Source organism: Rhipicephalus microplus, chromosome 6 (assembly GCF_043290135.1).
Source record: "Rhipicephalus microplus isolate Deutch F79 chromosome 6, USDA_Rmic, whole genome shotgun sequence".
Lineage (NCBI taxonomy): Eukaryota > Metazoa > Arthropoda > Arachnida > Ixodida > Ixodidae > Rhipicephalus > Rhipicephalus microplus.
Window position 1 is genome coordinate 97,144,490 of NC_134705.1, and position 16,506 is coordinate 97,160,995.

General features: G+C 44.3%; 2 protein-coding genes across 5 annotated transcripts in view; one reads left to right on the top strand and one right to left on the bottom strand.

Annotated features, from left to right (window-relative positions):
• Positions 1-310: 310 nt before the first annotated feature.
• Positions 311-5,146, top strand: LOC119167458 (THAP domain-containing protein 2). Of its 2 annotated transcripts, none has more exons than XM_037418933.2 (2): positions 311-2,241; positions 4,967-5,146. In XM_037418933.2, exon 1 carries the CDS (start codon positions 573-575, stop codon positions 1,002-1,004), a length of 432 nt encoding a protein of 143 aa, XP_037274830.2. In that variant the 5' UTR covers positions 311-572; the 3' UTR covers positions 1,005-2,241; positions 4,967-5,146. The 2 variants fall into 2 exon arrangements, with proteins under 2 accessions (XP_037274830.2, XP_075722359.1); XM_075866244.1 differs by having other exon boundaries at positions 311-1,543.
• Positions 5,147-10,567: 5,421 nt separating this feature from the next.
• LOC119167457 (protein-cysteine N-palmitoyltransferase HHAT-like protein) overlaps positions 10,568-16,506 on the bottom strand; it is a 41,328-nt gene continuing 35,389 nt past the window's right edge. For all 3 annotated transcript variants that reach the window (XM_075866245.1, XM_075866246.1, XM_037418930.2), the window contains one exon: positions 10,568-10,903. In XM_075866245.1, coding sequence (XP_075722360.1) covers positions 10,800-10,903 — 104 coding nt within the window. In that variant the 3' untranslated portion in view covers positions 10,568-10,799. The remainder of the gene's footprint in view (positions 10,904-16,506) is intronic.

Here is a 16,506-nt window from a genome sequence, read left to right on the forward strand (position 1 = left end):
CTGCACCAGCTATGTCAGGACCACACCGTGGTCAGGACAAGCCCCTCTTTCTTTTTCGCGTACTCTACGAGGAGACGTTTTTTTGTTTTTGTTTTTTTTGCAGTAGCACGACTAATTGCAAATATTGCGAATTCAAATCAGCCGCTCCTACAAAAGCCGGCGGAGTACAGCCAGTCCACACAATAAAACAACTTTTTTTTCTACTAAACGCGCAGTACCTCACAATGGGAAACTTTCATTTTTTGTGAAAAATTAAAAAAAAATGGAGCAAAAATAAGTAATCAAGTTTTTATAAAAGTTATGACGTAGTTCCGGTTCTTTTGTGGCGCGTTGGCGCCTAAAAATGCATAGTTGATTAGAGAATGGAGATTAGCTCTCCCGAATTCCGTAGCATACCGCTAGACACGAGACATGCCCGAGGAATTTCCGTCGAATTGATTTCGCGAAACACGTAGTGTGGGTGACAGCGAGTCCGGTGCGTGCTGCAGTGTTGCGCGCCAATATATTTCGCGCGCGTACTTACCACTGCGGTTGTGTGTGTGTGTTTACGTTGTGCGTGACCCGCAGCAATCATGCCACGCTGCTGTTGCGTGCCGCTGTGCAAGTCGAACGCCAAGAACACGCCGCACGTCGGCTTCCACGAGTTTCCGGTGGATGCGAAACGCCGCGAAGCGTGGCTTCGGAACATTTCCAGGAACGGTCACGGTGGAAGGGGCCCGAACTGGACGCCGAGGGACACCTCCCTTGTCTGTTCCCAACACTTCAGGCAGCAGGACTACAAGACGAACGCCAAGATTAGGCTCCTGTTGCCGAACGCCGTGCCCACGGTGTTTCCCCCACAACCGGGCAAGAAAGCCGTGCCGACGGCCAGGAAGCGGTTTCAACCGGAACCAACCCGGAACCACAACAAGCTGGTGAAACGGGCTGGCGCTGTTGCTTCGCTGAAGTTCACCGTCAACAACCGTCAACAAGAACGGCACGTTCCAGGCCAGCGGCTCATCTAAGCGGGCTGCCGCGCAGCAGGCGGTCCAAAACGGCGACTGTAGTGTGAAAGACGAGTCAAGTCAGACGGCTTCAGGGTCCGACGCGAACGAAACGACGCGGCGCCTTCGAGCGAAAGTCGCCCACCTTCAGGAAGTGACGCGGAGGCTGCAGTGCAAGCTCGACGAAGCCGAAGAGCGAGCCGAGTTTTACGAGAACAACAAGGATATCGACCTTTTCATGAAGGTCATCGATGCGGCAGCGCTGGGCGACGAGACGGCGGAGTTCATTGTCAACGAGGTGTACAGTTTTCACGAAGACACCAAACTAATATGACACCGGTCGCGGAAAAGGCGATGTTTTGGGAGGGTCTGAGCGTGCAAGGGGTAGAAATTGCTTAAACTGTGTTGCCACGCTAACGTCACAAAGAATGTCGGACCACTGGAGTTGAAGGCGACGTCGCTTCACTAATTATAAAGCGTCTGTGTAATGCTACAAAACAAGGCCATCATTCACTATATTGTCGAGTGGACCAGCTCAGGAGGTGATGGACTCAGCACAGGCAAGCGTTTGTGTCTCAAGATGTAGTGTAAGACAGCATCAGTGCCACAGATCACTTGCCATGTTTCATGTCGACGTCACACATCATGATCATTGTTCCACATGATGTTGGTTGTTGTTTGGAAAACTGTTGAACTTATTTTCGTTGTTTATTGTAACAGAAAGTGGGCTGTTGTGTTGGATAGTAACACAACTGTCAAGCCATGCACCCCCCACTTGATAACAATTTTGTCTTCTTTTTTGAAAAAAATTTCATGTGGACAAATTTTTTGGAAGAAGGTTGATAGATGATTGAGAAGTGATTGGCAAAGTGTCGAGACTTGACAGACTGCATAGACATGTCGAAGTGGAAGCAGCGCTGACGTGGCCTCGTGTTGAGCTTAGAGATTTAATGAAGATAGCCGTGACCATGGCGACCTATGCTTCATTGTGACACTTCAGTAATCATAAAAAAAGTCGTCCATCCGCATCGAAGAACGTAGTACCACCAGTCACAAACAACAGCCTTCGCATTGCAAAGACTGAAAAAATGAGACTTTTATCACTGCCAATAATGATTGACTTTCAAGTCTGGGAGCCTGCTTTATAATCTTGAAAGCATTATCGCTGCAAATGTACAAACTATTGCTATTGAAGCTTACAACACTGCCAAAGTTCTACGTGACAGTTCTGCATTGAGTGCCTTTTTGATCTCATCAAGTGAGTATCATTCTTTTAAATCTAACTTTTAAATTCATAGCTTTACATGGCTAGTTCTTTATAGAATTGTGTAAACACAAAAAACCCTCTGGAATACTACAGTGTAGATGAAACACAAGGCAAACGTAAAAACAAAAGACTAAGATTCTTGTGCAGAATGTTAATAAAACAGTATATATAGATGTGTCTATTCTTGTGAGACACGCTGCAATAATTGTGAGAATGGTGTGCAATGCATGATGTCGGCGCACATTAAAGAGCACCAGATGGTTGAAATTCCTGATGCCTGTAGAGGTCCTCTACTACGGCGTGTTGATATCATTGTTTCGGGACGTAAAACCTCAGATATATTGTTACAGCATAAACACGATGCAGTCACTGAGACGTATGCTCCCCGTGGGCTCAGTAACGACGGATTGAATACTGATGTCATTTGCGAGTTCCGTATATGCAGGGGCGTAGTCAGGGGGTGACACACCAGGCCTGTGCCCCCCCCCCCAAATTTTCTCGCATAGAGAGGAAAAAATGACCACTTAAAAGGGGTGCCCTCTCCGAAGTAAATCAAGAAGGTGCCGCCCTCTCCCAAAAACAAATGTCTGGCTATGTGCCCGTGCATACGCAGAGATTTTTATGGAGTACTGGCTATTGAACAATGCTACCAACATCTTGTGATGCTTCGTGTGGCCACAAATATAAGTGCGCTTTTTTGTTTTAGCTAAGTGACCTTGGTGCAATAATGTTTGAAAAATCAGCACATTGAGGACTGCCTGCCACGAATTAACCCAGTGGAGGAGTATAACACATTAGATATCTGTAACGATTCAGTGCTTGCCTGGCTCATCTCAGCGCCGGCAGACGGCCACACCTACCCACATTTGTGACTGACATTTGCGATTCAATAATCTAGTATGCTAAAGCAAAGGGTGCCAACTTAAATTCTTTAAAGTTGATTTCATAGATTTTTATGACGATGCGAAGCACTTGGAAAAATGCAAGAAAGTTCTTTGGCGGAGAAAAAAATCTCATCTCTTCGGTGAAGTCTTACCCCGTTGCATGCGGGAAAGGAAAGTGGGGCAGGGGTACGAAGCCGAGCCGTAGTGGCTGCACAATGACAAATAAAGTTGGTTGTGGTTTGTCATTCAGGGACGCACTACTCGCTTTTGTGTGCCAATCTCCAGCCGCGCTTGTGTCCCGCACAACGTCACTCTGAAGTGAACACGCATTAGTGCAAGCTTATGTGCAACTGTCTTTAAGGAGAAAATGCCACACATTTCTAGAGTTGTGCCCGAGTATAGGTCATATTGCCTCATTTTTGTCCCAGTACCTTCTGCATAGTAGTTAAGTGTAAGCTGCTTAAGTTATGCTTTACCTGCGGTACTGTTCATGTGGAAGTGTGACACGCTAGAACATTACTTTAGCCCATTTTTAGTCTAATCACAACTTTTCACCTTGTTTATCACCATTGCTTGACAGGGCGTCCCTAGCCTAAATGCTTTAGATCCTCAAAAACGCCCCTTCTATGCACCTTTTGCGTTTTTGTCAATGCTCTTATAGGGCCCTCAAAATGGTTGTCCGCATCGGTGGATCAGTGGCTAGGGTGCTCGGCCGCTGTACCAAAGGCCACAGGTTCGATTCCAGCCGTGGCGGTAGCATTTTGATCGAGGCGAAATGTCAGCGCACGTTAAAGAACAACAGGTGGCCAAAATTTGCAGAGCCCTCCCCTACGGTGTCTCTCGTAACCATATCATGGTTTTGGGACGTAAAACCTCGTGTATTATTACTATTATTGTTGATATTATGATAGGGTCCCCGAAATAGTTCTTTAGAAGTTCTGTGAACAGGTTGCATTACAACTTGAGCAAATTGTTTGTACCATAATTGAAGCCAAGCTCATTGTTACAAAGCAGCGATTAGAAAATAAAGATTGTACTCCTGTCAAGCCACTCTTGAACTCCTCTGAGTGAATAGTGTGCATGTCCACTTTCTAGAAGCCAGTGCACCATTGGGCATAGTAGCCTCACAGTGTTTCTGTGATTTATCAGTGCAACACCAGGTGCCCCGGCCACCATGGCCACGTGTATTTTCTCTTCTGGTATGAACACCAAGAAGGCACAAAAATTGTTTAGGAGCGTCGGCTGAGGATCTCGGAAGGCTAAGCTGTAGCAACCTGTTGGCTTTCCCGATAGCTGTCTTGGAGCAAAATTATTTGCTTTAATTATGACATTGAATTAGGTTTTGTTGTGACCTAACCACCTATCTAATATTACAAAAACATTCTTTGTGCCCTTTAATAACAGCTGCTTTCCCACTCCTGGAACACCTGGAGTGGCAGGCATGCATGCATTTACAGGGTTTTGCTTATGAATAATGTTAATCACCAGCCTAATGGTGTACGGTCAGGCTGGCACCTTCTTTAACACCATCTGAGGCACCGATGAGGGTAGTGTAAAAAGAGGTCTGGCCTTGAAATTCACGGGATAAAGTAAGCGATCTAGTAAGCAAGGTTGCAGCTTGCTTTTTTACCTGCCACCCATTAACATTTGGTTCATGTTTAGATGGCAACCTTGTCTATAGCATGTAAATGCTTTCCTACAGTGCTAGAAATATATGTAGGTGCCCCTTCATAATTAGAAATGGATTTCTGTAAATGTTAGGATGCAGAATGTGTGCATGCTGATATCCTGTGGTATGTCCTACAACTTTTGAATCTCGTTAATACACACAGGTAGAGCGCAAGGATTGGGCTGCAGCACCAGAACCAAGTGATGGGACTGCATTGGATTAATTGAGGATGTAACAATAGCCTCAAGAACTGTTCAAGAATGGCAATATGAATTGGTACATTGATAGCATACTTGTGAACAAAATCTGAAAATATACGTAAGTAAAAAGTGACATGCCGCAATTCCTCTGTCCATTCACTTTTTTGCCTTTTAACAACGCTGGGAACTGATGCTGGGGGCAAATGATGGCCATGAAGCTGAAATTGTGTTTAAAACTGTGTTAAGGTGATGTTCGTACACCACCCTTCATGTGAACGGGATGTGTAGATCTGTCAAAAAAAAACGACTTACGGGATCAGCCTTTTTTTTTTATCCCTACAATTCTACCTACAGCTTTGAGGAACAGCTATTGTCATGACTTGGTAGGAAAACGGGGACTGCATTCAAGTCTCTCAGTAACGAAATCATTGGGGGAGTGTTCGTTCTGCGTTCCTATGCGAACTTTGTTCTAGCAAAAATCGGCAAAGATGCGCTTGGGTTACAACACAACAGAAATTTAATTGAAGAAGTCTCTGATTTTGCTTTCTGTTATTGCTTTAAAGGCACTTGATGGCTCTAGCCTCACTGCTTGGCCAGCTTTGCATAGCTTCATCGTCACAGGCACCAAGAAAAGTGCAAATGATGTCAAAAGCATTAAAAACTTCACGTGAGCTTACTTGTTTTTCTTTTGTTGCTTTTATCTTTCTCGCCACTTTCGTCGTCTTTGCACACACTTCCGATGATAGCGTCATCGTGGAGCTCTTCTTGCTCTATCAGGTCGGCATCAGCACAAAAAAAGTTTGGTAGTTCAACAGAATCTGGTACCGCTCCAACGACACGACAAAGTGCTGCAGTTCATGCTTCAGCCAGTAGTTGCAGGTCATAGATGTTTGTAAAAGAAACTCCCACTTCGTCTCTGGCATTTTCTAACTTCTAGGTTCTCAACTAGCTCATGGGTTAAAAAATTATTGGCAATCACCACCTCGAACTTTCGCTATTGCTGAAGTGTTTTTTGAAATTTCTTCGCTGTCGAGAGGGGGTATATGTATTAAATTTTATGGATGTTTGCTGGGGACACCGCATATCTTCTATGTCACAGCAATTTTTTTCTTAAGGGTTTTTGTTATTGAGAGGTTCAGCTGTACTCGCATCCAGCATCATTTGACTGTTTTGTAGATATGAGAATCACTATCCCTTCATATCCACGGAATGGGTCATTGTGTTGAGAATTATTGTTTAGTACATTGATTGACCACAAATAGTAAATGTGGTGTGAGCACGATTTCGCGCTCTTGGCATCATTACCAGTTTTAGTGTAACGTTTCGAACCTAAAGGCGGTGCGTCAGACTCCAAGAACTGGTTTGGCACGATTTGTGTTAAGCGTAGTGATGGTCTACTGTTTAAATAGTTTTGGAATCGCTTGAGTAATTGGGGGGGGGGGGGGGGGGGGCAAGCGTATTCCGATAGTTTTGAAATTTTCGCGGGCATTTTACACAATAGTAGACCATTACTAGACTTAACACAAGCAGCACCAAAACAGTTCCGGGCATGGGCATGCGCACCATGTGTGAACTTTTTATTTTTTTTTAAGCATAGCTCCTGCGAGTCGAAAAAGTTCACTTTTGGCGACGGCATAATTCATGGATAACCTGACAAGTATGCAGATACGAACGTGTACACAAATTGACCCTTAAAGGGACACTAAAGGCAAATATTATCATTGTAATTGCTGAAATAGTGGTGCAGCAATTTGGTAGTGCTACTTTTGTACCAAGTAAGCACTTATCTTGAAATAAAATTACGTTCTAGTGGTTCGCACTGCGTTAGCACACTTCAAATCTTCCACCTGAAAGTGGCCGTCTCGCTGCACTGTGGCCGTGCACAACGTTGCCCGGCTTTACTGGCTGGCCACCGACACTAATAGCAGCAGAGTGAAAGTAGCGGGAGCCACAGCAGCAACAACGGCAAGTGAAAAATTTTAATCATGGCCTCCGAGATGGTGGGCATGCTCGATCCAACTGGGCCCACCTAGATGGCACAACCTGTTCAGTTTAACCAGACAAAAATTGAACTTTTGAACCACTCACACCCATTCCTGATAGTAACGTCCCGCAGTTCTTTTTTTCTATGAATCAAACAGAAACGAACAAGCAGCATTTTATCGCGTCTTTTGATGCATAGAAGGTTCTTTATTTAGTGCAGCTAGCTCGTTTACTAGTGATTAATTGTAGGCAGTAATTCCGATGTGATTAGAATAATTTTGCAAAAGTCCTACTCATAGCGCATGTGTTCTCGTGCATTTACCTCAATTTCTCAGCAAGTAGGACACTGCTGTTGATAATACTATTGTCGTTTTAGATGTTGCCATACATTCAGTTTTCGCTCTGACATATATTATTTGACTTTAGTGTCCCTTCAAAGGTGCACTGGTCCCATGCATATTTGTATAGGCCATTTTCCAATGACTACTGCTCTCTTTATCATAAGCTTGCTGGCCATAAGCCATTTCTGATATGGAGATGTGGTATTTTGAGGTCACTTTTATTTGAAGGTTTAGCAACGAGCATGTTGGGATAGCTGGCAATATATTAATGCTTCTTTAGCGAAACAAGCGAGACGACAGAGGAAAATATTAACACACACAAGTGATAACTTGCAACTGGGTACAAATTGCGACACTCTAGAGTGATTACAGTGTTTACTCAATCGACACGCGGCCACAATTGTAATGCCAGGGATAACTTTTCATTGCGTTGAGGAAGAAAAATAGTTATTTTAGTGTTTGGTTGTAACTCGAGGGTTGACTTTAGGTGGCAAAAAACTGGTTAAACTCGAGTGAATAAGCTAACTGGTGAGCTCACGTGAAAGGAAACACATTCCGAAACAGAAATCTTCTACGTAACTAATCACTGGCCATTATCACATGCTGTATTTAGGAACAAGTTATTCCATTTCGTTGTTGCCTTTCATTGTTTCACACGTGACTTTCGTTGCACGTAGCAACAGAAGTGCTTTGCTGCTAAGCATGTAGGCGAACGTCTGAATCCTGGCATGAAGGAAAGAAACGGTGCAAGGGAGCATTGCACAATGCAGTGGAAAGAAGTAGAAAGAGTAGTTCAGGCCTACTGTTTCTACAAGCCAAGCTTTGTTTGCCCCCATTTTCCCCATAGGAGAAGGGCTCCCATTTTTCTGTGCTTGATAGCGATCTACAGTGCTGAAATGGTACCAATGTTGCCTTCATCTTAAAACTACGATTCTAAAGGCAGCAGGAACCAGAAAACACTCGGAAACTATGCTCTAATTCCCAAAACACATGAACGAAAACTCAACCATGCCTACATTGAAATGCGCATATATTGTTTAGAATGCATAATGTTTTGCCAACTGTCGAAGGACGACTGTACAGTTTCATCATGACGTGAAATTTAAACGCCGAAGTTGTTTTGCCGTTAATGAACCAATGCGTGCTTTTTGGCACATGCAGGCATAAGTGTCGCTAGAAAATATGTTGATGTGGCTTATCTTATTATGGATGCTCTTAAGAAATTTGAGAATCGGCTCACATAGTTCATGGTGCATTGGTTATTAGGAGAGGCGTTCATCCTGCAGTGGACGTAAGACTGGTTGATGATGATAAGCAACTAAGGGCATGATTAGGTTGGGCTGTGTTGTTGCTTTTGAATATAGGTTGTTCTAGAAGTAGAAGATTGGCCATATTTTTCTATTTTGTGAGCACACAATTGCTGAAAAGTGGCCAGACATTTATGAACAGTCTTTAGGCTGTCTTGCCCTTAGCCAGACGTTCCACAACTAATTTTTCAATGCTAACGTCAACTGCCTCTCTTGTGTTGGCTGCAGTTTTATAGTTTTTATGTGTTACATATCTGCAGTTATGAATTACCAGAGCACCCAGCGCATATGGAAAAATCGGTACAGTTGGACTGCAAGTTGAAATCGGTTTGCTAATTCATACAGGAACGTACATAGAATAATGTTGCCGTAACTAATAGCACGTGCCGGGGCTTGTCTTTTGCACCCGTTCACGTCAGAAGTGCCAGGTTTACATATTAAGTATCGTGGTGCAATCAAACTGCACTTGAACACAGTTTTCACCAATTGACTAGCCACCATTAGCTGGGCTAACTGCATTGCAGGAAAGCTAGCTTCACAATTATGAAAAGGGTCTGTCACATTCGCACATTTTCATATCAAGCACTAATGCATGTTCAAGATAGTTCAATATTTTTTTTGTCCAGAGGCGTGTTTGTGCCACTGTCTTCGTATAGGAAACCAGCGTGCCAACAAATTTTGTGAGAGATGACATTACAAGTTCTCGGCGAGATGCAATACTTTATTCAGAAAACAGACTTATTTTGAATATGGCTGGCATTTCCATCATCGGAGGGAAAATGTGACTTCCTCGTACGGAATACTGGCAAGTGCACTGCGGAGAGCTAATATTTATTCCTAGGTTATAACGACCTGTAGCACAATTTGAAGTTTCGTTCATTGAGCGAGTTTCAGGTTTTAAGATGTGAATCGCTGCACTACAGTTACGTAAATTAGCTGGCTTAGGTTATGGAAGCACCTGATTTGTAAGAAATTTATACACTCAGACCTCCATATAATGAAAATGGTTATAGCGAATTAAATAACTCTTGCAATAGATGTAGCGTTCAGAATAAACGTTTATAATCAATTTTTGGACATAACTTAAAGGTTCAAGTGTATAGTTTCTTTCCAGGTGATAGGTGATTGAAGTCTGCAAAGGCAGCAGACGACCACGTAAAAAAAAAAACAACGTACCAATGAGTCTATAAAAAACAAATGAACTTACCCTCAAGTCGTAACCAAGAAACAAGAAAGACAAGTCACCAAAGGTTCATAAACTGCATTTTATTGTGAGTGGCTTCAAAAAAGCCAAGTAGCTTACGGTATATCAACTTGTGAACAGAAGCGCCAATGCTCGCACCAGTAAAAAATATAACCGGTTCATGTTATTAAGACTCATAAAATGACAAAACGAGCAAAAAAAAACATGCAAGACTTGTCGGAAGTTAATTGTGCCCAATAATACATAGGACATTTCTGACACAAAGAAAATGATTTTAAATTTTGTTTGGCTTGGTAAACTTTGCTAAGAAACTGCGACGGGTCAGCCTCTTAAAAAGTCATTTCTTTGAGTACAATACGTCTATATCATTATCATTCCTTCAATTAGTGTGAATACAAAACATTCGCCTGTGTGACCTGTTCAACTTAATTTTCTGCCTCCCTCTAATAAAATAAATAAGGTCATTGACCGATTTCTTAGGAGTCTGATCTGCTGAACTTGCCAAATAAATCAGTCACCTCCAAGGCATCAGCACATATCACACAGGAACAGCGTACGACTCTTGAAATTTTCGTTTCAGAAACTCTATGATATTCATTATTTTAGACTTCCTGCCATGATCGAACTTCGCAGCTTTTTTCATCATCCCCTTGCCTCGTACAGCAATCTAGTTACAGCTGCAGCAGTTACCAAAAAGGTGGCTTTGCTGTACTGCAGCAAAACATAGCATCTATTCGTTAATTTCAGACTCACATACTCGGGCTAATATCACTCTTCACATACCAATGTGCCACGTATGTGTGCTGGCAGGCTTCCAGAGCTGTTTAGAAAAGTAGCAGCCTTTTTTTTTATGATTTCATGGTTCTAATGAAATCTGAAAAAAAACAAAAAAAAACGAACATGATGACGAGGCTAAGCCGAGTGTGTGTTGTTAAGTTATCGTTAGATATTCAAGCAAATGCTAAGACTTTTTCTTCTTCTTCACCTCCCAGTCCATGATGTCAATTGAGACATGACAACCACAGTACATGACAAGCAGTGTTGGCACCAGGGGAATCGGGTAGCCTGAAACAGGAAACCATCGGGCAGGTAAAAACAACACATCAGTCAAGAATAAGCAGAACTTTAACGTAGAAACTACACATACACTTTTTCGTACACAAAAGGACTTGAAAAGCATCAAAACTGACAAGAACGTGCCGGCTCTTTTAACGTTGCACTAGGGTAGAGTCTTAAAATGCCAGGGCACGTTTCTCTGACATGAACGTAATGTCAAGGCAGAGCGAAGTTTTCTGATAATCCTATAAAGCAACAAAGTCAGGTGCAATGACATTCACAAAGCATGTCAAAACAAGGGTGCCGAAAGAGTATCTTTTGACTCGATTCGCATCGGGAAATTCGAGAGATTGCAACAATGAATCAAGTTAACGAAGGTATTATTAATGTGAAGCAACAACGCATAAGTATCAAAATTGGTTCTTAGAAACAAGTGGTACAGTATACTCGAGTTTTTCGATGCTTCCAACATATTCAGCAGGATCTTGTCAGCGTGAACATTTCACAGAGTTAGTACAGGCTCAAGAAAAAAGCGATAAGGAAAAGCGCCGACCGCACGAACACTGTCACTGTATTGTTGCCTTTACAATTATTTACAGATCGGCAAAAATTAGTGCCATTTAATGTCAGTAATGCTGGCAATTTAAATCAAACACGACCATTTTCACAAATTCAAGATGTTTGGTCAGTGTTGAATATTCATTTAAAAGATTTTGGGAAAGGTTCAAGGCGATTTATTTGGGCAATTTGCTGTGCAGCATCCTTGAGATGCAGGAAGATGTGTTTACAGGCACTTTTGCTAGATGACGCCACTATATCCACTTGAGTTACGAGATCGAGGCTGACTGCACGTTTTCTGACTGCGTTGTCAGTCTCAGCACATTGCATTGCGCTTTTCGTTGACACGTACTTACAATTTTATTTCATGTGAGCTCACTTGCATCAATTACGATGGAAACTGTTAAGCCTAGCATGCAACGCAGAGCTGTTCAAACGCGCACGATGGGTAATGACAACAATGGCAGTGTCCTTGTGGTCGGAGATTACAATGCACGGGCCTTATGGAGAACTTTCACTCGTAAGTAACTACTAACATTAGGGAACATTAATTTGTGTAAAACTGTGTGCCACTCGGCAAATTTCTTTTCATTTTGGTGGAAATTGGAAGATTCTTTGTCGCATCTGCGGCAACGAGCGTGCTTTTGTGCCATAAAGAAAGGAACTACGTTTTTAATTCGACTCTGAAAGTTGTGAGACTATGACCGCTATACTTGGTGACAAATCTTGGCATTGAAGAGAAGGCTATGGGGGCGGAACTTTTGCACATGTAGCCCTACGCGAAGCAGTCCAATTTGGCACGCGTCTCATAATGCTGTGGAAAGTGATGGGCGTGCGTCATCAGTGTTTCATGTAGATGCAGATGCTGCTTAGCATTTGAGGTGAATGTAAGAAAGCGTGACTTTCTCGCGTGTCTGAAAACGTTGTAAAGTTAAATAAATACAACTGTCTTGCTGGTGTGTGCTGTGTCCTGTCTCGAATGGCTCTCCATAAAAAAATAAAAGGGAAACCTTTATATTTCACGTTAAAAATACGGGCACTATTGTGGAACTACATTCACTGGCAGTAGGATGTACGCAGTTTCGCTCTGTACCTTTCGCTTCAATGCCAAACAAAGTCGCCGAGTATAGCGCCACCCAACGGCGGTGCGGTTCAAGCGGTCGCTAAGACCAAAAACCACACGTGTAGGCTTATTTTGCTTGAAAACAAATAATTATTGTGAAAAGTTGGATTTTGCACACTTTGGTAGCTTTACTTAGCGTCAGAAATTAAGTTTTTTTTCTTATTTGTAGAAAGAGGCGCCTAGAGGCAGTGCCAGCACGGTGTTTATATAATTGTTTATCATGGAGAAACGCGATCAGGACATCAAGTGCCGCTCAGAAGAAAAAAAAAATAATGACTACAGTAAGACATCTAAGCACAACTGAAGAACAGCAAGGACCTTCTCTTCTTTGAAGCATGTTTCATGTTCATTTCAGTCGCATGTTTGGCGACTGAAACCAAAGAGCCAAAGTTTTTATCGCAAAAATCCTGGCGTACCAGTGTTGTTGGAGCATGCCAAGTTTTCTGCTCATTTGCAGTGCTTTTTCAAGGTAACTAAAAGATTGAAAGAATGCAGTATAAGCTCTCAACTACCATTATGGTAATCGCTTTAATATGTTACGAGAAGGAGACTGACTCAGAAGGGTAGTCACCGATGTATTTTCAGCCGGTTAGGCAAGCAGCGCCAGCCACACAGATTAGCTCGCGCCAGTCTATCTGCTTTGTCTTCTTCAACTCCATGCACTGGCACATAGCATGACCCCCGGCGGCGTAGGCACCGTGCCGGTGCTTTAAAGGTCGTTATCTGATGCATTCTTGTAGGGCTTGATCTGCGAGACATGTACAATATCACTGGGCCGCATAGTAGATGATGATGGACAGATGGGGCTGATCTCGTAGGTGACAGGTGTTACTTGACGCAATATACGGTAGGGTCCCGTGTAATGAGACAGAAGTTTTTCGGATAGGCCCAGCCGACGATGAGGGGACCAGAGTAAAACGAGGGTACCGGGATCGAAATGTACGTCTCTATGTTCCGCAGCGTACCGATGGCATTGGTTGGTTTGCGACGCCATCAGCCGAGCGTGAGCGAGCTGACGGGCATGATCGGCTCTCGCAATCGCGTCGCAGGCATACTCGCTGGTGGACGAGGTGTGAGCCGAGATGACTGTGTCCAGTGGTAAAGTTGCTCTCTTCCGCACAATAAGTAGAACGGAGAAAAGCCCGCTGTGTCATGACGGGATGAATTATACGCGAAAGTTGCGTAGGGTAAGGCAAGGTCCCAGTCTCGGTGGTCGGGCGACACGTACATAGCGAGCATATTTGTTAAAGTGCAGTTAAATCGTTCCATGAGGCCGTTTGTTTGAGGATGTAAGCGTAACAAGAAGTCAGCGACGTCTGTTGCACAGCTGGTCGGTAGAGCTCGCGTAATAGCGTAGCGTGTGGCGTAGTCTGTAATAACGGCTATCCATTTGTTTCCCAATGTTGATGTGGGAAAAGGACCAAGCAGGTCTAACCCAACACGGTAAAATAGTTCCGCGGATATGTCAATTGCTTGAAGATGGCCAGCGGGTAGCAGCGATGGTGTTTTACGATGTTGGCATAGGTCACACGTGGCGACGTATCGGCGTACCGAACGAGCAAGGCCTGGCCAGAAGAAACGGCGCCGGATGCACTCGTACGTGCGGGATACGCCAAGGTGTCCAGCCGTGGGAGCGTCGTGAAGGTCGGTGAGAACATTAACTCATTAAGCAAAACCCTATTCCGCCTGCAAAACTGCATGTGGTTTTAGTTTTCAACTTCCACCGGTATAACTATTGCCATCCCGTGCTGTAATTAGTGTCATGGTGTTTCTGACACTAATAAAAGATGACAGAACGTAGATAAAAAAATTCTGTTTAAAAATTTCTACTCTTCTTTCTAAGAAACACCTGCAGGGTTGGATGTGCACTTCAGATCGTACGCTTTCTATTTGGACACAAAGCAAAAAAAACAATAAAGCACGGTAGACAGTCTCTTTAAAAAATGACAAAGTTTGCCCAAAAAGGCAGAGCACGTTACCGGCAACGGCACGCTAATGTGGGGACACGAGTTCCATTTCCGATCACAGCAGTCACATTTCAAAGGTGGCAAGCACAAAGGTGCTTGCGGTTACATTTGCATGAACGAGAAAAGGCGCAGTCATATTTACTGCAGATCCTTCTGCTATATTGTCTTCCATTGCACTAGTGTCAGCACGATATTGGACCCCATGAATCAATTAATCAATTAGTCAACAAGGGCTCATGTCCAGAAAAAAACAAACATCTAAGGGACGCACACACAAAAAAAAGAAGCAATGGAGCTGAATGGAACTAAATGAATGTAACATTCTGGTTCGTAATTCTTCAATGTAACATGATTTGATAGAAGTGATGACATCCAGATGATGTCATCACTTCTTTTTCAAGCAACATTTCCAGATGATGACAACCACAAAAGTGTGGTGCGGCTTTCAGAGTGTCACATTGGCAATGAGCAATGTGTTACCACAATGCGTGCAAGAACACGTTGCACCAACACAGACAGAGCAGAAGTCGGATATAAAATAGCTCACGTTAATTAAATGCCGGGTGCTCGTAAAGAGGACCAGGCAAGCACTTCGTCTTTCTTCCTTGCTTCGCGAGCTCTTCTTTGCAGGTTGAATGCAACATTTGCCTCCCTCCAGCAAGAGCACTGTTCCGATGCTCTGCTACAAAATATGCGGTGTATGTAGTTGACGTATTATGCAACTGGCTCACTGCAATATGGCTTCATCCACACAACGTGTACAATTTTTGATTTTGCCTGGGTAATTCGCGAGGAACTGTCAGGGGTGTCCTCATAGTTCACGTCACTTAGGCGCCACACAACATTGTAGGGACCGAAGTACTTCTTCAGTCACTTTTCAGAAAGGCCGCGTCAGTGAATAGGGCTCCGGACCAACACTTTCTCGCCTGGTTGATAAGAGACGTATCAATGTCGCAGGTTATAACATTGTGCGTCATGACTCTGCTGCCAAGCGATTCACACGCATGCTAGCTCCCGCGCCTCTTCAGCTCGTTGGGTAAAGGCTTGAGCAACCGTGTCTGTATCGTCGCAGTCGTGCAGCAACATGGCATCAAGCATTTTCGTCACTTCACGGCCATAAGGAAGACTAAATGACGTGCTTCGGGTAGTTTCCTGCTGTGCCCTATTATAAGCAAGCGTTGATTAACGATTGATATGTGGAGTTTAACGTCCCAAAACCACCATATGATTATGAGAGACGCCGTAGTGGAGGGCTCCGGAAATTTCGACCACCTAGGGCTCTTTAACGTTGTGGGGATCTGAGGCGCGCCTGCGACCATTTCGCGGGCATTCCGCCACACGGCCACACCCTTTCGCTTTCCTGCTCTGTTAACACCACGTGGCGATAGATGGCGCCACGTGCGGGCACGGCGCGCGCCGATGGAGCGGTCTCTTCTCCGTGGGTCGGCGCCGGGTAAGCACGTGTTTTCCTTCGTCCGCGTCCCCTTTGGGAATCGCCGGACTGTAGCCTGCCTGGGGTGGCCTTGGGCACCTCGGCAGGCGTGTTTACTTGAGTGCTAGCTTCGGTAGCGTACGCTAAGCCCACAGCGGTGCCTAGTGCTTGAAGTGGTCGTACCACAACGAGCCGCACTTGCCGTAGGCCTACGCGTACGAGGTTTGCCCTAACACTCGCGACCAGGCCCAGTGGCCATCGTGAGAGTGCGCAGCATAGCCGCGAGGGACCTTTTCTCGACCGGCGTGTCAAAGCTCGCCATTTCCAGCTGCGACGTGCTCGCGGTTTTCCCCTTATTGAGAACGTCCGCGTGCGGGTGCCTTTGCTACCCGCGTCCCGGGAGCGGACGTTGTACTGTTGTTCGAGGTGCCGCCAGAGGCAATAAAGTGTTGTGTACTTTTACATTAGAACACTGTCTATTTGCCGCGCTAAACGCCCTATTAGTTGAGCGCGCGCGGAGCGGTGCGCTACA

Excerpts from the sequence above, each read along its gene's own strand:
- LOC119167458 (XM_037418933.2), top strand. The coding sequence starts at position 573 with ATGCCACGCTGCTGTTGCGTGCCGCTGTGCAAGTCGAACGCCAAGAAC.